This window comes from Candoia aspera, chromosome 2 (assembly GCF_035149785.1).
Source record: "Candoia aspera isolate rCanAsp1 chromosome 2, rCanAsp1.hap2, whole genome shotgun sequence".
NCBI lineage: Eukaryota > Metazoa > Chordata > Lepidosauria > Squamata > Boidae > Candoia > Candoia aspera.
Genome location: NC_086154.1, coordinates 98,855,484 through 98,877,334, shown reverse-complemented (window position 1 = coordinate 98,877,334; position 21,851 = coordinate 98,855,484). Strand labels below are relative to the sequence as shown.

The following is a 21,851-nucleotide window of genomic DNA, read 5'->3' as shown; positions in this document are numbered from 1 at the left end:
ATCAACATTAAAAAATTAATTAAAACAGAAATATACACAAACCCCAGGCAGAGAGAATGAGTACAGCCATCTCAACAGATCGCCGCCTCCCTGGGACTCCCAGTGCTCATGGTATAACCAGGTCTTGAGGGACTTCCAAAACGTCAAAAGGGATGGAGCTAATTGAATATTTGGGGGGGGGGAGAATGCTTCATAAGGCGGGCACCATGGCAGAGAAGGCCTGTCACCTGGGACCCATCAAATGTAAGTCCCTGGCAGATGGTATCTGCAGCATGCCCTCTCTGCCGGATCTAATGGGCTGGGATGATATAATCAAGAAGAGGCAGTCCCTCAGATAACTCAATAATAGTTGATGAACTATCTCCCATTTTCTTTAACAAATACCTTGATGTAAATTTCTTTTCCCATGGAAGATGGGAGCTGGGGCAGAAATGTTTTTCTTTTAGTAAATGAGAAGAAACTAGTGATGAAATAAACATACATGTATGTTCAGTATAGGAACTGATGCTGGGACACTTAAGAGATCTATTCTAGAGGCAATTAACAGCCAATTCATTAATTTTGCATCTGGGGTCCAAGAAGGAATAGAAGAGTCTGAAAAGCCCTTTCCAGTCCATACTGGATAAGCTTTTTGGAACTACTGCAGCAAAGGTTAAAACCAGAAACACTGAAATGTTATATTATTCCCAGAATACTATCATTGCTATCTATTGTCAAACCTGCTTCATTGCTTTCATACCATTCAAATGATAAAGCAATAGGCATACCTGAAGGTGAACTGGTTAACTCTCACTGTTATTTAATTTACCAAGGAAAATCCAAAACAGCCTGAGAATAATAGTTTTTTTCTCATTAAGATGACTTAATGAATTTTGTGGATTACTGTTGGTTTCTGAAATTTGGTGTTCGATATTATAGCTAGATTTGGGACATACCTTTCTAATGTGTTATGCGCTTTATTATTTAATAAAACAGCTATACTGTACCATATACTGATAGTCCTCAGTAAAGTAAAACACAGTAAATCAGTAACATAGAATAAAAATAACAAAGCTCAAAATAATACATGATGTGAGGAGTGCTGAATGTTGAATCTTGCTCTTATTGGATACAGTTAGCAATTCCAGGGCTTTTCACAAATCCAGCCATCCGCATTGCCTCCACATTCACGATCTTGCCAAAAGCCTGAAGCGGTCATCACTACACAGTCTTCCCCTTTTCCACCATTGTTGGGTTCTCGTGGATACCAGTGGCTGCAGTTGGAAATTTATATAAATGGCAAAATTAATTAGCGAGCACCAAGAATCCAACAACTCAGCCCTGAGCTACATAGGTTCTCCACTATTGCAACAACGTGTGGCCATAAAATGCTTCAGAAAGCACATAAGTGGGAGAGATGAGCGTGCAGGCACACTTCCACCAAAGAGCAGCTATTTTTTCTGCATGAGTGCCTAAGACAGCAGGTCCTACCTAACAGAGTAAGATACAGGTCTTCAATGAACTTGCAGCAGGATGGAAACAACCAAACAAAGAGCCAGAAAATGGCACATCAGATGATAGTGGATAGCACCTTAGACGCATAAATATCAACACATTATCAGTGAATTAAACTAGCACAAACCAGATGCATAGAGACACTAACGACCATCATCAAAATCACCTCACAAAAACAAGCTGAAAAAAGGAAAACAAAACTGACAATCAAAGTGCTGAAGCTACGTGCAACAAGAAAAGACAACACTGAACCAGAATGGGTGGTAAACATGACACAAAACAACTGAACTAACCTATGTCTACCAAGGAAATGAGAATAGGAGGAGGAGGGAGTATTAGATATGTTCGCCACCTTGAGTTATTTATAAAAATAATAAAGGTGGGACAGTAAATAAATATAAATAAATAAATAATACTAGATAATTCATTTTATTATTTTTTTAATGTGCCATTAAGTCATTTTCAACTCCTAGCAACCACATAGACAGATTTTCTCTATGATGAAGATAATTATATACTAATGACCAAACACAGAGAAATAGGTAGGTAGAAGGTAGAAGAAAGAGAGGCCCTAAAAAACACTAAAACACCCAACCGTCACAATCTTTCCAGCAGACAGAGGATGAACAACAGTTATCACGGACGCACAGTACATCCCAAAAGCAAAAGAACTGTTGAATGACAAGGAAACTTACAATCTCTTAGATACAAACCCCAAACAGCATTTAGACAACCAAATCAACAAAGCTCTCAATGATCTACTCAAAAAAGGACAAATCATGAAAGAAAACACAGTGGTAGGTAAAAGCTGCAGACCAGTCCTCCCATGGCTGCCCTAAAATACACAAACCTGACAGATCACTCTGTCCAATTGTATTGCTACCAGGAACCCCAACATGCGATTTAGCTAAAAAAAAAAACTTGCCAAGAAACTCATAAATGGAAATGAATATTCCATCAATTCACCACAAGTGAATCAGAGATCTAACACTTGAGGAAAATGAAATGATAGTTTTGATTTCACTGCACTGTTCAAATATATAGAACCTAAACTAGCAGAAGAATCAATTAGAGTACTCCTACACAACACACTAAACATAATACAAAAACTGAAAAAGCAGACTTATGGAACTTAGAGACCTTTGCCTCACCAGTTCCAGCCTGATGGACAGGTATACAAACAAATCAGAGGAATAGTCATGGGGTCACCATCTCAGGATTCAGAGACAGTGATGCAGTGCCTAGAAGGAACAGTACTTCCACACATATAACCCAAAATATGGGTCTATTATATAGCTGACACTTTTGTCATAATGAAAAAGAACAACTGTAGAACACACATGAGACAATTAACAAGACTTTTGACAGAACCAAACTCACAAGAGAAGAGAACAATAAAGACTTTCCTGGACATTCTCATCAGCAGAGAAAACAATGACAAACTGCAAACCCAAGTGCAGTGCAAAGAGATCCACCCTAACCAAATATTCAACTATTTCAGCAAACTTGTGGCACACAAAGGAAGCTTTGTAAGAACCCTGTTCAGATGAGCAAAAACACTTTCCAGGAACCCAGAACTCAGAAGGCCGAAATAGACTGACTATATAACATTTACCAATGCAATGCAATCTTCCACCCTATTTGATTAAAAAGTGTCTATCCACACAACCAAGCACAGGACAAGTGTCAAAACCAATGAAAGGATAACATTTCCATAGATCAAAAACACTTTGGAAACTATCAACTGGTTACTACAAGCCTTAGGCTTTTCTGTAGCATGCAAGCCAACAAATATCTCCAAAGTATTTTAATCAGACTCAACAGTCAAAGAAGATCAAACAGGAGACCTTTACAATATACCATGGAAGGACTGAAAAAAACCACAGCAAAGGACAAACAGGCAGAAGATCAGCAGGATTCATCTTCAAACATCAGTTGGAAGTCAGAAGGCATGATGAAAATGCCTTAATTTCTCAATACATAGGCAAGTTGAACCACAATTTCAAGTGAGAACCTATGCACATTTTTGACCAAGAAAAGTTAAAATGCAAGAGAATTCCTAGAAGTTCGACATTCTGACAAATTAGCCACCAAGAGGCACAGAAATAAACCTGGCCAACCACATCTATAAATTACTCAAAAAGAACCACCAAAGGTTGAAGAAAGGGCAATCCTCCCTTATCCCAGACCCATTAACCACACCCAGATAAGTAAGGAAAATAAATAAATAAAAAACACTACAGCAAAGGCTAGTAGGACAAGCTGCTAAATATATACAGCCCCCAAACCTACTCAATATCAGTGTATGGAAGATGTTCTAGCTAATAATAAAATAATCATTGTAATTGAATGGAAAAATAATAATAGATGGTAGATGGTAGAAGAGAGAGATAGAGAGAGTTTAAGGGCTGAGGGGACAAGCCTTACTTTTTCAGTGGCCAACAGGGCCTTGGACTGGCCCACTATTGATATCTCATCTGGCTTCTACAAAAGCAGGAGCCGTAACATTGAAGTGATTAGTTTCTAATATATCTTAGCTGAATATCCACTTCACTAATGAACTGGCCTGAAAGTAATGCAGGATTGCAGCTTTTCATTTAGCTTTGTTTGATTTTGTTTTAAATTAGCTAAGGGAACACATAAGCAAAGTAGTGCTGAACTAGACCAGAGAAGTATTTAGACCAGCATCCTGCTTTTCCTTGGGGTCTAACTGGAAGCTCCAAGGAAAAATGAGTAGCACATCGTATTCCCAAGAACTAGAACCAAGAGACACTTGGCCTTCACTTGGAACCAAGGAGGTAGAATATAGATAGCATGACCACTAGTGATTGTTAGCTGATGAATTCTCTTTGACTGCTATCCAAGTTACCAATCATTGTTACATCTTGTGGTAGTCAATCCCAGAGTTTAACTATACTTTGAGTGAAGAAATATATCTTTCATTGTTTATGGGGAGCTCTAGCCCACGATATCTATGTAGAAGTAAAGGTTGGGGTACTGGGCCACCAAAGTGTCCCTATCCCTTATTGTTACTCATCCACAGGCAGCAGGGCCTCTGGAGGAGATGTTAATAGGTAGGTTTAAATCTATAAACTTTCTAGTCTCATTTTCGGTCACCTGAACTATCATTTTCTGCCTGTGAAATTTGACATTGTCCAATATACAACTAAGTTTGCCTATTCAATGTTTAACTGGACAGCTAGTTAGCACTACCAATCTAATGCATTATTCAGCTATCCACTTTTCTCTCTTTAACCAATTTTACGATGAGAAAAGGAAATAGAAGCAGCAAAGGGAACACGTGGTCAGGCTGATTGTTTGAAGAAGTTGATGGTGACATCTGTAGACAGATAAAAGTACATTGAAAGAGGCAGGATGATTGCAAAATCATAGTTTAAAAGTCTCGTTTGGAAATTCCCTAGTATTTATAAACAAATGAGCAAAAAGAGAAAGAGGGAGAGAGAGAGAAATTTAACAGAGACTTACATATATGTCAGAGGAGTATTGTCGATCCAGATAAACTTGCTTTCAGTTTTCATGTCATTTAGACCAATCCAAAACTCCTTGCCTTTTAGATGTAATTGAAGAAACCTCTGAAATATAAGGCAGTTTAAATATTTCAGCTATAATATACCGTATGGGATAGACCAATTGCTACATCTTGCAACACGTCTATCCGTCTTTCAAAACTGGCCAGCCAGATGTGCAAACCTGCAGATCAGCTGGTCTGCAGTCTGGCATATGCAACCAGAAACATAAATTTAACCATTTAAAACTGTCTACCCCCTTTGTTCGGGCACATATAAAGGGAGTGAGTTTTGAAAGATGGGTCTAGTGTTCTCTCAAACACATGTACCAATCACAGCAATGTTTCTTGTCATCTGGTGACATCGAGAAATGGAAAGGGCAGAGAAGTTGGAGAGGTTAACCAATAGCTGTGTTTAATATACCCCGTACAACTGAAATCCAGACACTGTCATTTGACCCAAGCCCAAACACAGGATAAAGAAGCAATGTAGGAATTGATAATGGCAAAAATAAATACAAATAAGTATTTGTCTAGTTCTTTGCCAACTTAAGGATAGATAGAGAGCACTTTAACTGGGTTGTGAGGAGTAGCTCAGAGTATGGTCAGTTACCTTAGCTGAGAAGCTTACACGGAAGTTTATAATGACTCATGACTTGCTGTCCTGCATCATTTACAACCAAATGGTTCCCTGTCATCTAGAGGCATACGAAAAGGATGGTCCACCTAAAGTAGTTGGGGCACTGGAGAAGTACCTCCAGTGATACCTTCTATTGTCATGTATGTAACAAAATATATGTACACTATATATTTTACTTGCCTTTGCAGGGCTTGGGACTTTATATCATAATATAATAAAATAGTAATGTAGGAAAGAAAGATGAATTTGGGAATGGGTTCACCATCTTTCCATGGAACCACAAAAATGTATCCTGTAAGGGGGAGCTGCATATCATTTACTTTCATTAACAGCATATTAATACTGACTGTGAGCAGGGATGGGAAGGGACCATTTTGTACCTTGCCCTAGAGAAGCAGTTCAGGGTGTCTCCTCACAGCCAAGACAAAAGACCAGTAGCCGTCCTCCCAACAGTCTCCCTCTTGGTAGACTAAAACTAGCTCCCTCCCAAAGGAACAACAGCTCAAAATCAGCATATAGATATGGAGTCCTGTTCCTGAGCTTCACGTCCCTATCCACCATCTTTGCAGATATGAAGGAAACTTCCGACAGTTGTTCTCCACTGAAGGAGGTGGCCCCTGCAAGGTTTTCCCTTCTCCTTCTTCATTCCCTCTAATAACAACTGCAATGAGCTTCATAATTAGAGCTAACATGGACCACTGTTCAATTCTCAAGAATTGAAATTTCCTTCCCACAAAAGTGCTCCTTGAGGGAATGTGTGTGGATTAAGTTTAAGAAGTGGGAAATGCTTGATTATTAAACAAGAGCAGCCTATTACCTGCTCATCCCTATCATTAATGACAACCATGGAGCCTCCATGATCCTCACATGACTTCTTCGCAAAAGACCAGTGTTTACTCATCATCTCAAAATAGTAGCATTGTCCTCTGTTCAGCAGCCAACCTTCTGGACATAACTGGCAGCCTGAAGCTATAAAACAATTGTAGATATTTAAAGCAGACAGATAATCACAGATTCTAGAGTTGCTTTTAGTCATTATCAGCGATATTGCCAACACTTGCAATTATTTGGTCCAGTCTGTGAATCCAAACAGTCTATACAATCTTGATAATGAAACCTGTCCTGACTGGCAAAAACTATAATATTTGCCATTTTAAAAAAACCTTAATGGCTTTCAGAAGTTCTGCTCTGCAGATAATCAGGTATGAGACTTCCTGGTTGACATTGGGCTCCAGGGACCAGTTTAATTTCCGGTCGCTATATTGGCCTCCCTGTTGCTCAGCAACCTCCCTGCCCAAACTGCTAAATTCTGTTGCCAGACTGGCAGCGGAGTCTCTGAGGCTAATCGTTCTTGGGGGCTTCAATCTGCCCCCAGGTGGCATGGCGTGTGGGACAGTCCAGGAGTTCACAGCCACTAAGGCAACCATGGACCTGACCTAAGTCATCGAGAGCCTGACACACATACTGGGGGCCATATATTAGACCTGGTTTGTGTCTCAGGGCAGTTGCAATCTGGGAGTGGAGGACATCACCACCAGTCCTTTGCCACAATCAGAGCATTTTCTCATCACTTTTTGGCTTGCCAGTGCTGCTCCCGCCATGTGGCCGGTGGGAAACTGTTAGATTGGTCCACCCCAGATGACTAGTGGAACTTGGGAGGTCCCAGAGGGGACTTGTCTTTTTTTCCCTTGAGGTTCTGATGGATAGTTGACTGAGGCCCTGATCACAGCCCAGAACCAAATATATTAATTTGTATCTATCCTGTTTGAATGGCCAATCAGAGAAAATGCATAACAATACATGGCACTGTGACCTATGCTTTGGTGATAAGAGTGTGGTAAAATTGGGCTACAGTTCAAAAGTGTAACTTGTAGGAGAACTTTCATATGCACTCATATCATTTAATTCAAAAATCAGTAGCCTAGTACCAAACACAATCCTTTGTGTTTACACCCCAGCTTTCTTTAGCACAGCCTCCATTACGACAAGAATGAGTGCTAACTCTGAAGGAGTAACATCTTATGAATTGAGGGGCAGAGGAATTGTATCTTACCGTTAATCTTATGGATTGCATCCATTAATTTAAAGATCTCCTCCAAATTCTTTCCACTTTTAATTTCCATCTGATCCATTCTATTGATCACTAGAAGTACAAATTTAGAGGGAAAAGTTACATGGGAATGGAACAATCTAATACAACTTTTCCTAATCTGTGCCTTTCAGATGTGTTGAGACTCTAATACCCAAAATGTCCTATTGATGAGGAAGTCGAAGAGTTTCAATCCCAAGACATCTGGAGGGCAGCCAATTGGAGAAGGCTGGCCATTGATGTATTAATGCAGAGGAGAAATCAAAGAAAGAAAACCAAATTTCCCTTATATTCACACATATACATATAAATGGCACATGGAAAATGGCACACTAAAGAGAATATAAACCTAAAACTATTCTTCCTGTCACCCAGATTTTGATGACAGGCAATGTATGGCTGGAGAAATTTTCCATCTTGCAGACAGTCACTCACATTCTGAAGCTGCTTACAAAGATTTACTCTCTTTGAAGAACCCTCTATTTGAAGACCTCTTTGATTTGAAGGTGCTTTAAATATCAAGAGCCACTGGAAGAGATGGGATGAGTCTTATGATTGACCTGTAATGGTCAGTTCCTGGACAGCTGATTGAATAAGTTGATACATACAGTAAACTGCAGCCTATCTGCTTCCCTATTATAGAGAAATACACTGTATTTCTTTTTATATTAGAATACAGTAATTGCTAATACATTTATACCTGCAAATGGTACTGTATTACAAAACTGAGTGTCCTCTGTCAATGCTTGTTCCTGCTCTGCCATGCCTTGGAATGAATTCTGACACCAAACCTGGTTTGTACACCCAAATCAGGATTGCTGTCAGAACTTGTTCCTGCTTTACCAGAATAACAGTTAAGCGAAGTGGAAAGTTAAGCTCAGAGTGCAGCTTAATGCAAAGATGGATTTCTGACAGAACTTATCAAAACAAAGCCCAGAGCGAGTTCTCACCCAGCACCATCTTTGGGCACCCAAACCTAGCAGCACGAACATTCAAAGCTGGATCACTGTCAGAATTCACTCCTGCCCTGACCGGACAACCCAGCAGCCAAGTCAGGATTTTTTAAAATTTTATTTTTATTTTTTACCATTGCAGCAACAAAGAGCAAATACTGTATAAATCCAAAATAAATGTGTAATGAGAAATTAGAGTGGTTGTCCCAACCCTACTCCACAAATTTCAGGAATTATGCAAAACTAAGAAAGTTTTATGTTTATTTTCTGTGAAAAAAAATTATGAATGTGCAAGATTTTATCATTGTTTTACCTGATATATAGATTAAAAATTAATTACTAACAGTAGTACATATATTTTGAATTGGTTAGTTTTATTTATGTGGGAGTCACACAGATTCATTTCTTATTTTAGGGGATTACAGCACCACAAAGTTAGAGAACTCCTGATCTAGATACTGAATAATCTTGTTGCTTTGCACACAATTCCTCTTATCAACACTGGGATATCAAGAAAAATGGTCTTAGTTTTCTATTTTTCTTATCATGCCATTTTCAGCATGCTTGGATGTATATATGTAGGCATGGAAGGCAGGAAAAAAATTACTATTTTGTCCCTTAAATTCACAGTATATGCTGGTGACAGTAATCCAGCCTTCCTCAATTTGGTCTTTTCCAGATGTGTCATAAACAAAGTTCTTGGACTTTCAGCCAGTACAGCATTGTGGATACTCTAATCTCAGTACATCTAGGAGGCATTTAACAATGAACAGTTTCTTGTTTATTGAGTTGCTAACTCATTTATGCTTCCTTTACATTCTTAAAACAGTGTTGATATTGAAAGTTTGATAATCTGTGGCCATTTTAAATAAAAACAGTTCCATAACTATTTAAAAAAACCCTAGAAAAATTAACATATTTTGACCAATTTATTCCATCCTTTGAATTCCATGAGTGCTTTCCCTTTATTTATTTTTCCATATTTACTTTCTTACTGACCTGGAAAACCTATATGTTGCCAAGGAAAAAATCCTATTTTGCTGATGATGCCATTAATTTCTTATTTGATTATCAGAATATGAGTCCTTATATTTGGCCAAAATGGTTTGTTAGAACATTTCCTTAGAATACACACAAGTACAGGGAAGACTCACACAGCTGCTTTCTAATACAAGCGGACAGGGAGGGGAATTAGTGGACTGTTGATACTGATGTCTGTCCTTGCAAAATCAGTCACCCAAGGCAGATGCCCCTTTAACATAAGATCATCCTTGATAGGGAAAGTTGTCAAAAGAGTCCTCCAGAAAGAAAGGCAATAGAGATACAATGAACAGGAGTTAGGAACCTATACTGATGTTGTAGGGAATGACTCACATTTTTCAGTCTGGAACAATCCAAAGTAAATCCTATTCATGAAATTCCCTATTAGCAGGCCTACCTACCCACCTTCTTATCTTCTTTCTCACCAGAAGCAAGCCCATATCTGCCTATAAAGATCACTTACCATCCTTTTTTGTGCTATTGTGATAAGCTTTCAGATTTTGCAGGTTGTTATTTAGCACTGATTCTGGAAAAAAAAAGGCAGAGTTAACTGTAATTGCTGCTTAAGGAGAAAAGTTGCTGTTAAGATCTCCATGTTTCCCTAAGCAGGAAGAAACAGGAGGTGCTACAGCATTTAGCTTACAGTGATTCAATTTAAAATTAAATGTCAAGACCACAGTGGAAGCACGCTTCTGTAATAAGCAGCACAATTGTAAATTCTGCTTCAAATTCCTCAGAGCAACAGTTTTCTCTGTGCCCCAAGTTTAAAACTATGAATTGCTTTTTATTCTCCCTCTTACCTATCCTTGAAGAGTACTGGTCTCAGACCTTACCGATAAGCCAATTTCCCACTCACAAAAGCAGAAAACAAACACACCTCCATCTTAAGCGAGCATGAGCTCCCACTGGCAAAATGCTTTATTCATTTATTCAATTGGACATTAATCATTTTCTACTGATAGCAGACAATCAGCCAAGGCATCCACCAGGTGAGGGAGACAAAAACGTCAAGATGTTGGCCGTGTGCCTTTGATCGTATGGTCACAGCCATCATCTTGGCTTTTTGACTGGCCCCCTAGACACCTCTGCAACCAACTTAACAAAATATGGTTGCCCAGCAGCCATAACAACATTTTGTGAGAGTTGAGGAAAAAAAGTAAACAACTCAAAGATGCTTGGAACAAGGAAGGAAAGAGGAAATGAGGAACATCAATTGGAGTATCAGACTCAAGATTTAGTTGATGCCTACCATAGGCAGAATGGTTGGAGTGAAACTCCTGCAACTGCTTCTCAGTGTTGAGACCTAGAAAAGACAGAAGATTAGCCAGAGGGACCTGGTGCAAAGTTTAATGTTTTAGCAGTCAAGTCGTGTACATGGATTGACTGGTAATTCTAAGACTGTTATCTTACCTTAAACCAATCCAGGGCCAGGTTTAGCTTTCTGGCTGGGAACTCTACGAATTTATAGTCCCAACTCATCTGGGAAACTTTCCTAAGGGACCTAGAGCTTCTTTAGAGGTATGAAGTAGTTTGTAATAAGGGTGATAATTATTTATCAAAACAAGAAATTGAATCCTTGTGGAATATTGTTTCTCAGTAAAGGCAATCCTATCTGGGGAGATCTTGGTTCAGGCCTAACAAACTCATGAAAGAGGAATAGGCTGGATACACAGAAAAGCTAGCTTTTTCTAGAAATCCCAACATAATTCACTGTTAGCTTGTATGAGTAGTGTGAGTACAGTGTCTCAATGAATTCAAAATCAGAAATGTCCACTTTCCAAACTCATCAAAATGAGGATCATTAGTATCTGGTCAATATATCCTACCATGCAGTGAGAAAATATACGAATGCTTTGTGAAATGCTGCCTTTCAGTTGTTAATATTATCATTATAAAACTCTGTTGGCTGTCTTAAGATAGCCTTCCCTGAGATGAGCACCCTCCAGATCTGTAGAATCAACTTAGAATTCTTAGCAATCACCATGCTGGCTGGGGAATTCTGGCTGTTGAAATCTATATATCTTGAAGGCACTCAGGTTGTGGAAAACTACCTGAAGTAACTTCAAATATATGTTCTGCCTACAGCAAAACCAGCTGTATTATACTTTTTTATTTTTTTATTTTTTTGGTGAACTTGATGGTGATTTAATCTGCAGCATAGCAAAAACATTTTCCCTAAGGACTGTCCATTCATCTCCTTCCTCTTTCATGCAAGTCTACTTTTGCAGCTGCTTGCAGAACATTTCTGCACATGTGAATATGACTGGTTAGCTATGGCGATAGCCAACACTTCCCATGGCTGTTTTAAGCTGCTTCACAAACTAAATGTCCTGTAGTTCATCCTTATTTACATTAACTTGTAGTTTATTATTTTTTTTCCTTCTTTGCCTCATGAAAAGCACTAGAGATCAGAGAGATCCTCACAAAATTATAGCCTTGTCCTGCTTATGGCAAAAATAGAAAATGCCTTCAAGTAGTTACATATAGAATGGGATCATGCTAAACTATGGTTTGTTTATCTGTGCTTTATAGACTACAGTAAATGACAATTAGCTGGGTTCGGCCAACATGCTAAGTCAGAAGACATGAGTAGTAAATGGGGAAAATTCTCATCCGAAGAGGTTCAGACACAAAAAAAGTTAAGGAAAACTTCAGCTGGATTGGTCAGTAACATCTAACCAGCCAGTCCTGCTGAGCCTTCTGTGGCTGTGCCTGCCCTGTGGAACAACCACCCACTCAGAGCACTGGGCAGCCCAATCCTGTCAGCCTTTTACCAGGCACTGAAGGCACTCCCTGGAGCACTTGGGCAATGTTAGCAAGCCCTGCCGGATGACTGGTTTGGTGGCTGTTTCTTTACTGATAGTGAATGCTGTATGGAATGTTTTTAGATTGCATTGGACTGCCTTTCAGTTTTAATCCTCGGTTCACCACCTAGAATCACTACTGTGAGACGGGTAGCCATACAGAGTGTTCAAATTAATTCAGATAGCTGGCAAAGAACATCAGAGTTGGGGAAGATAAAACTGGGAGCAACCAGTCAGGAGTGGGCCAGGTTCTCTCTTTCACATGAGCTTTTACAAAGAGCAGCTCCATCTTTTCCCAGATAGTTCCAAGCCTGGACTCCTGCAGTCCAGGAATTAGGGGAAGCTAATTTTGAATGTTGATGTTGTTTGATAGAAAATTATTTGGGTTGGGTTGCCTTTGTTACTCTTGGTTCTTTTTTTTTTTGTTCAACGTGTGTGTTCTTGGTTGGAGGAGTAGCTGCCACTGAACTAACCCTGCAGATGTTAATTTTTATTTCCTTTTCTCTTTTTAGCTTTCAACTCCCATTTAGTTCCTTAACCTTGATATACACAGTAGAAACATGCATATCTTACTGAATCAGCCCACTCATTCTAAAAGCATCTTAACTTTAGCACATATGTCTCCTCATTCAGTTAAGCTACAGAACAGGATGGAAGCAAAGGCAGGAAATTTGCCACTTTCCTCAAGCTGAGTAAACCAGTGCAAGATCCGACTCTCTCTGTAAGACAGTGGACAGTTGAAGCATTTACTGAGTAGCTTCTCCCCAGCATTTGTGGGTCAGTACAAGTGGATTGTGGGTGGAAGATCTAGAGACCCTCCATGGGAGGCAGGAAGACCAGTCCACCACATTCTTGTACATTTAGGTGCAAGTGTATCCCATTACACCATGATGTAATGGCTAGGTTTAAATAGTATGAAAAGCAAAATCAAGCAAATCACATTATGGCTTAGCATGTTGTGTGAACCAGGCTATAAAACAGGGGTATATTGCTTTTGTATGTTTGAGGATGGCACTAAGTCTTGCTTAGCATATTGGGGAACAGACTTCAAAAGTAGGCTGGAGCAGGGGAAGTTCAAAAGTTTTAAGGGGTAAAACACGTAAGCATTGCAAGGCTGACAGTACTTATTTCACTCCTTCATTCTCCCAAAGGAAAAGAATGCCTTCCCAAAGGCAACACTTTGACCCCTGCCTATTTTGGGGAACATCCAGGCCCTCCAAAGGGATGCCAGCAGTCTGCCCTTTTTGCTACCCTTTATCATGCAATAATCTATCAAGTAGATCCCCTCTTGATTAATGGCTCAGTACTAATATTTCAGCGATTATTTCAGAATAATCATTTTCTTAGGGCTAAATCTTGATATTGCAGACCCAGATGCATCTATGCCATTCCCACTCATCCTTCTCTGGCCCTTTCTTTTCACAGAAACCTACCAAAAGGGATGATGTTTGGAATGCTTTGAGCTAAAAGTAACCATTTTGCAAGAAAGCATTATAGAGAAAACCAAGGGTTTGGGAAGGGGCTAAGATAAACCTTCAAAACTGCTTTTTGTACATATTAAAAAAATCAGTAGCTAAAGTTCTCCATGATTCGCATATGCATTTATAGCCTACAGTGATTTGCCACAGCTGAATGTCAGCTAATAAACACTGGATCTGAAGTTAAATATATTGACAACACAAAAGCCCTGGCATTTATCTTTTCCTTGTGTTGGCTGTTTCACACATGCTACTTCTTTCAGTTATAAACAGACCAAGATGGGTACATGAAAGTACATTTAAACAATATTTTAATATCTGCAGTTTCGAAAAAGTCAGGGGGCATTGCTAACAACTGTTTACTAGAGTGTCTGTTTTATTGTTATGTGTAACATTTGGACATATTGGAAATTTGGCAATTGTGCCATGATAACACAATGTTTGTGTGGATAAAGTAAATTTTAAAAAACCAAATGGTTGTAGAAAACACCAATTTCAAACATAAGGCAACTGAAAATAGAGGTTTCAAACCAAGAGCAACTGAAATAATTATATATTTAGTACTCTCTTATCTCCTATCCCTTCTCATGCTTTTAGCCATTCCCATCTGATATTTATTGAAATTATCTGCTTGTGCATTAAGCCTCAGCCTACAATCAGCACTGGTTTCCCTCCATGTGAATTACTGTTCCTGTAAAATCTGATTTTTGTAACTGAGATAGAAATCACAATAGAAATAATTAACAATTTGGAGCAACAAAATGGAATTATTACCATTTATTCTCAGCAAAGTTTGATTCAAGCGTAGATCTTCTAGTTTCTTGGACATCTCAGAATCTGAAACAATAGAAAGACTGAATTCAGACATTGCACTAATCCAGGTTAGCGCAATAATTGCACACTAAGTCACAAATTATGCTTTATAATTTACAATAGCTGGGTTTACACTACTCAGTAAGCCAGACCAACTACATTACTGTCTAGTGTGTCATGTTAAGTCAGGCAAAGACTAATCACCCTTGAAATGAATTAGTTTGAATTTCACTTTGAGAGATGGACAGCCTTCTCAGCATGCAACAATAGAGTGTGGCTTCCTATGAAAGCTAAAGAGGAGTGATCTCAAACCTGTAACAGAAAACAGTATACGTTTTTGACATGTTTCAAATGATTGTCTTCTTAAGGGATAAATCAATACTGCACAGTCTCAGTCCACTGTCTTACACAAAGATTGTTCTAATAAAAAGGTACAACTATTGAGCAAACGTCTCCAGTTCAAGTACTGGCATTTCCTAGTCTTCATTTAAGGTCCTCTTTGTCTTGTGCTTGCATGGGGCTGGGGGTGGGGGATTTCTTCTACAACTAGGAAGAGCAAGAGGTAAAGCAAAGATGAAAGGGTGACAAGCAAAAGAGATCTGAGTGACAGCTAGAAAGAACCTGAGGTGTCAAGGAGTAATTAACATCTATGGAGGAAGACATGAGGCTCACTGAGAAAAGGACAATGTTTTTATTTAATATAATTTTATCCAAATTTTCTAATGAAAAAGCACTCAGAGTGGCTGGTAGCCTCTCTAACAAATAGTTAGCTAGGCTAGCTTTGGGTGTGAAGGTGTTTCACGGTCTTTAGAAAAAAGTGTGATAAGGGATGGTGACTGGCCACCAGGCCTGAGGTTCTAAGTGAAGACTTTCATGTGCAGTGTTCAACTTGGGAAAATCTCTCATGACAGGAACAGAATGTCCGTAATCAAGAGGCTGTATTGGGACCTGAGCAAAACCCCCGAATTATTTCCTATTTTACCAGTCAGGTCATTGAGATCAGCAGCCACGAAGAGTAAAGATTCCTCCCCACACTTCATCAAACACAAATTATATTGGATCAGAAGTCGGCTATTTTATTGGGGTCCATCCATCCAATCAGCCCCAGCCAGGATGGCCAATAACCAGAGATGATGGCAATTGTTGACAGTATCTGTGCAAATATATCAGTGATAAAGTAGCTTCATCTTGCATAAAACTGAGTAATAGTTTTCAGTCAATATATTTAGCGAGTAGATTCGCTAAAAACAAATGATTTTCAAATGCACACATAATTGAAAACATGATTGGGATGCCTTGTTTCTGATCTAGAAAATATTTTTTAAAATGGCCCCTCTTACCTCCCAGAATTCCCCAAGTTGGGGGGAATTGTGGGAAATGCAGACTTAACACATCTGATGGGCAATATTTTTTTAAAAAATTTATTTATTTATTTATTTATTTATTAATTAAATTTTGCCACCGCCTATCTCCCCCAAAGGAGGGACTCTGGGCAGTTTACAATAGTGATAAAAGCATTAAAATATCATAAACATAAATAAATATCAAATACAATATAAGACATAAATATAGTATTTTACTTATTTGTAAGGCACTAGATTCTAACCCAGTGCTTCTCAACCTTGGCAGCTTGAAGATGAAGACCAACAAGGCTGGCTGGGGAATTCTGGGAGTTGAAGTCCACACATCTTCAAGTTGCCGAGGTTGTGAAACACTGTTCCAGTCTATTCCACCTTCCCTTTCTCTCTCTTCCCTCCACATCCAAGATCTGCTGTTTTAGAATGGAGGTAAATGAGCCAGCTTTCGACTCAGAAACCATACATTTTGAAATCATAACGGCAACAGTGATGATCCACAGCAAAAATGATGCAATGTTCACAAGGTAAATGGGGGGTATGGATATTCCCTCTGAACCGCATCGGCAACATTGTGGCAGGAAACTACCTGTGGACAAAAAAATGTGTTCTGTGAAACCTACAGTGGTGAAACTAGGATAAGAAGCCAATTATTAATACCATGGGGAAAAAAGCAGAGAGTCCCACACACTAGCTAAAATCCCATCCATTCTGACATAATATTTGTATTAGCTTTTTTCTGTGGCGGCAAAACATGCTCTCATATAGCTGGTTACCTATATGCCATAAGCTTTTATAGTAATTAGGCTATTTCTTCATCACGTACATGAACCGGACTATGAAAGAGATGAGGATGTGCACAGGGAAGAATTAACTATCTTTGAAATGGAACACAACACATCAGAGCAAATGTTCCTAAACATAATAAGAAAATTACTATTTAACCACAGCTTACTGCAGCATTGGTAACTCACCACCTTGAATGCACCAAGCGTTTAATATTTTCCTGGTAATCCTCTAAAGCAGAATGCCATTTTATAGCCATAAGATACGGATCCTAGTACAATATCTACCTCTGTCCAAGACAACGTCTTCTGAGGCTCTCTGTCTAGAAAGCCCATTGCTCATGTTTTCAAACAGGATCAGAAATAATTTACTCCATCAATAACTTCTACGGTAAATAGTTTTATTTCAGAATATCATGCTTTTGACTGGGGAGTCAGCTACAGAACAGTTCTTTAAAATTTTCTTTACCTGCAATGAACACCGCTGGATGTGTATTCTGTAGTTTACAGGGAGGCACTCATCTGTTTCAGCTCAGTGTGCATTAGGTACATTCCAATTGCCCATCTGAACCTAGAGATCATTTCTATGTTACAAAGGAGCTTTTGTCACTCTCTATCTTGCACTCAGAGTCTCTCTTATCAGAACCCTGGGAAATGAAATTTGGGGCCAGGCAAGCTAGGAGTGTTTATACTATAACAATCTGTCAGCTCCCATCACTCCCATCAACAGTCACACTCCCCCATCAATATTATTCAAGTATTGAGCCAGTTTGGTCTCGTGGTTAAGGCAATGGGCTAGAAACCAGGAGTCTGTGAGTTCTAGTCCCACCTTAGGGGACTAGAAAGCCGGCTGGGTGACCCTGGGCCAGTCACTCTCTCTCAGCCCAACCCACCTTACAGGGTTGTTCTTGTTGTGGGGAAAATAGGAGGAGGAGGGAGTATTAGGCATGTTCACCACCTTGAGTTATTTATAAAAATAATAAAGGCGGGATAAAAATTAATTAATTAAATAAATAAATAAATAATTGATCAAAAGAAGTTCTGAATGTCTGTTAAGAAAGTGCTGGTTTTCCCATGAATCCTTTAAAAACAACATCATTTGCATTCTGTACCTCTGGTGTTATGTTTTGAATTTATTTATTTATTTATTTATTTATTTATTTATTTATCAAATTTCTTTGCCACCCAACTCGTACACAACCATTCTGGGCAGGTTACAGATAATAAATAACAGTCAATAAAAATGATACAATATAAAATCAATCCAATATAAATATACTTAAATACCAGTAAAAATATTTTTTTAGCTAAAGCTGTTAGAAATGCCTGGAGCATTTTAAGAAATCAGTCCTATCTGTGTATCAAACTAGTGATCTGTGAGATAAAATTGGCAAGGAAAATATTGACTAATTCTTTGATCTCTCAAGTATCACATCAGGCTCTTTTCCTCATCTGATCTTTCTAATTTTAGAGGGAAATTGTGACATCTGCTCCCATCTCAGTAATACAAAGAAGATTTCTGAGCTGCTTCTCAGCAAGAAGACAGTAAGATGATAGCTAGTAGGCCATTTTTAACCCCATCAACCATAACAATTCCTAGGATTCCTTTGGGGAAACTGCTGTAAATAAACTGTTATGAAGCTGATAAGAATTCTTAATGTACATGAATTAGAGCTGGCCATCTTCTCTCAGTCCCAGAACGCATGTGAATGCCTTGTGTTCTGAACCATTTTGAATCTTGCTGATCCAGCAAAAGAGGTTGTGGCCAGTTAGTCACAGGCTGATGAAAGCAGGAAGCAGCTGTCCCTGGTGTGACCCAGGGAAAGGGAAGGAACCCATTGTCCTCTGAGCCATTGCACAACAAAGAGCACATGGCTTCAGGCCCAAGATGCTGTTGTAGAACAGAAGCACATGAATGAATAGAATGGGGTCAGACTATTTGATTCTAGCCTAGCAGGTACAGCCAATTCAGATTGGCAGGTATGGTTACCCTGCAGGCAGCCTTTGCCATTGCCCCCAAAGCTATAGGTAGGTCCAGAACTTACCTTGATCTACCTTACCAGTGCAGAGTTCAGAAGCAGCACATCAAAAAGGAGAAAAGGGTGATTATTTGGCCAGTTACCTTCTGTAGGTGTGATAACTGGTTTTTTCCTGAGGGAAACTCAGGTTCAAACCCTACAGAATACTGACCTGAATAGTAAATAAGCCATGGTTGTTTAATCATGGTTAATTGAATGAACTACAACCATGTGGGTTTGCATAACACACTGAACCAAAAACCAGTTAGAGGAAATTCACATTATTTATGCATACTTCATAAGAATAAACTTAGATATCTTATTTCATAGAATTACAAAACTAGAAGAGTCCACTGAGGTCATCAACTCCATCCTCTTTCCAGTACAGGAGCATGAATTAAACCGTTCCAGAGAGATGGCTGTCTGCTTGAACACATCCAATGAAGGGAACACCTCAGAAAAACGTTTAAGAAAGGTTGGTTGCAATCACCTTGCTTCTGGAAATGCAGTTCAAAAATTGGAACATAAATTCATAGAGATTGGGCTTTGTCTTCAAGTGTAGGTTAGGACTATGGGATGGTGCCTTATATCAAGTCAGACCATTGACCTGTCTAGCTCAATGTTGGCTAGACTGACTGACTGCTGATCCTCTCAGGGCTCAAGACAGAGGGTCCTCCCCACACACCTGAATATGCTGGACACTAAACTGGAGTCTTCTGGTATGCAAAACCATGCGATCCTCAACTGGATGGAATTTTTAAACGTTTGGAAATAAGTGAAAATGGAGAGGGCATTCTCTTTCTCCACATCTCCCACAGCATTTGCCTTTGCAATTTTTTTTTTCATTTATAGTACGATTTTGCACATGTGCAATCATCCATAAGTCCCAGCGTGCCCAGGGAGGCTTCTTGTCAGATACTGTACTGTCAGTATAAGAATTGTGACCTTCATATTACTGAACAAGTTGTGGAGTTTAACCCAACTGACAATCAGTTTCATGAACAGAATCTTGTAGCTAGCGGGAGTTTGAGCTGCCATTCTAAGTTCCTCTCCATTTGGCTCTGAAAGCAGCCGTTTTTCTCGAAACCCTCCCCCCGGAGGCAAAGGTCAAAATTTCTGAATCCAGCTGGAGCTGGCATTTACCTGCTCTTTCTAATATCATGCTTGGTTTCTTCTCGTATTTCTCAGGTTCTTCACACCTCTTATAGATACCCTGTGATGCCATACTTCTCAGTCTCTGGAAGCTGTGGGACTTTCAGCTGTTTAATATAGTCTAAAGTTCTCCCAAGCCTTTTCTGAGGAAAAGGAAATGAGCACGTGTAGCCACTCTTCCTCTTTTCAGCTTAGGACTTCCACACTGAAGTTCTGAGAAACCTTCCTCTGAAAATCCATCTGTCATCCTAATGCGCTGGTCAACAAGCCATCCTAAGGGCTGTATTGGAGTATGACATCCAGCATTGCTTGAATACTAGTACTAAAGAGCCTGCTCTGTGCATGTCAGAACTAGCACATGGATCTGGGCACCCTTCAAACCACCAGTGCTATCCATGACTAGTCCAAAACTATTTCAGCGGCATCAGACTTTTCCGGGAATTATGGGCTCCTCCATGTGGCAGCATTAAAGTGCTTTTCAGCTGCTCAGGAGCCAGGAAGAAAATATGCCAGCATAAAAATCTGCTGCCTGGATTTCTGACCCCTTTTCTGCCTTGGCAATGAAGCAGAATATGGGTTCTGTTCACATGAGACATGGAGAGTGGGGAAAGCCTCCTTTGGTGATAGTTACTAATAGCAGAAGGTCTGTGGAACTTCTGTTGTCCTCCAATCACATGGAGTGGAGTTTCCAGTCTGTGGGATTAGAAACCTGACACCAAAGGAGTTGTTCTTCCCTGCTTCTCTACCACTTACTTCTCAGGGGCAAAGAAGTACAGGTAGTCCTTGTTTAGTGACCACAAATGGGACCGGCAACTCTGTCACTAAATGAAGTGGTCACTAAGTGGGAAATCACATGACCACAACTGTGCTTTCCTTTTCCCTACTCCCCCGCCCTTTGGAATGCTCATCCCAGTGGTGCTGGGATAATGAGCAAGAAGAGAATTAATGTTTATATTTATATTCATTGGAGACGAAGGGATTACAAGAGAGTAAGCAGGCACAATGGGGATACACTGAGCAGTTTGTGTAATGCACTCACAGCTGCCGGTGCCAGCTCATTGCTTTCAAAGTGTATTCCCCACTGTATGCCTGCTTACTCTTTTGTAATCCCTTCCTCCCCAATCTCTCTGCTCTGCAAAGAGGGGAAAAAAGAAAAACAAGTCAGGCACAGGATACTATATACTGATTGTAATGGCAATCATGTGACTGAGGGACAGCACCGTCACAACTTCAAACAGTCACTGAACAAGGCAGTCAGTAAGCGAGAACTACCTGTAGAGGAGAACAGCTCCTTCAATGCCAGTTCTCCTGGCACCTTGAAGAACAAATCCCCGACCACCTTTACTGGACAGGAGTAGTGGGACTTCCAGTGGGGACATGGTGGACTAAACAGCTGTGCCCACAGGCTCAGCAGGCAGAACTGACAACACAGCAGCTTTTTTGGGCTCAGGCAGGTTTCTCCTGAAGCCCAGGAGTGTTTTTCTGGAAAAAGGAAAACATCTGGAATCACCCCATCTCTCCTCTGTATGACTGCTTGCAGCCAGAACATCGCAAACAGTGTTCGTGCTCGACTGGTAAGAGCAGCCGGGAGGCTGGGACGTCACCATTTCCAAGCCACACTGTAGCCTTAAAGGGACACTAAGACCATTTCTAAATCACCCAATTTATATTTCTTTTACGTACGCATACCCTAAGAGAGGCTT

The 21,851-nt window shown here is 39.7% G+C and overlaps 1 protein-coding gene across 1 annotated transcript; it reads right to left on the bottom strand.

Moving 5' to 3' along the window:
- Positions 1-291: 291 nt before the first annotated feature.
- On the bottom strand, positions 292-20,279 carry LOC134492314 (low affinity immunoglobulin epsilon Fc receptor-like). Its single transcript, XM_063296490.1, has 9 exons — positions 20,140-20,279; positions 16,660-16,782; positions 14,800-14,862; positions 10,993-11,046; positions 10,207-10,269; positions 7,714-7,803; positions 6,478-6,629; positions 4,981-5,087; positions 292-1,253 (listed from the first exon to the last, which is right to left on the bottom strand). The coding sequence occupies exons 1-9, from the start codon at positions 20,219-20,221 to the stop codon at positions 1,115-1,117; spliced, it is 873 nt and encodes a 290-aa protein (XP_063152560.1). The 5' UTR covers positions 20,222-20,279; the 3' UTR covers positions 292-1,114.
- Between the last annotated feature and the right edge of the window lie 1,572 nt (positions 20,280-21,851).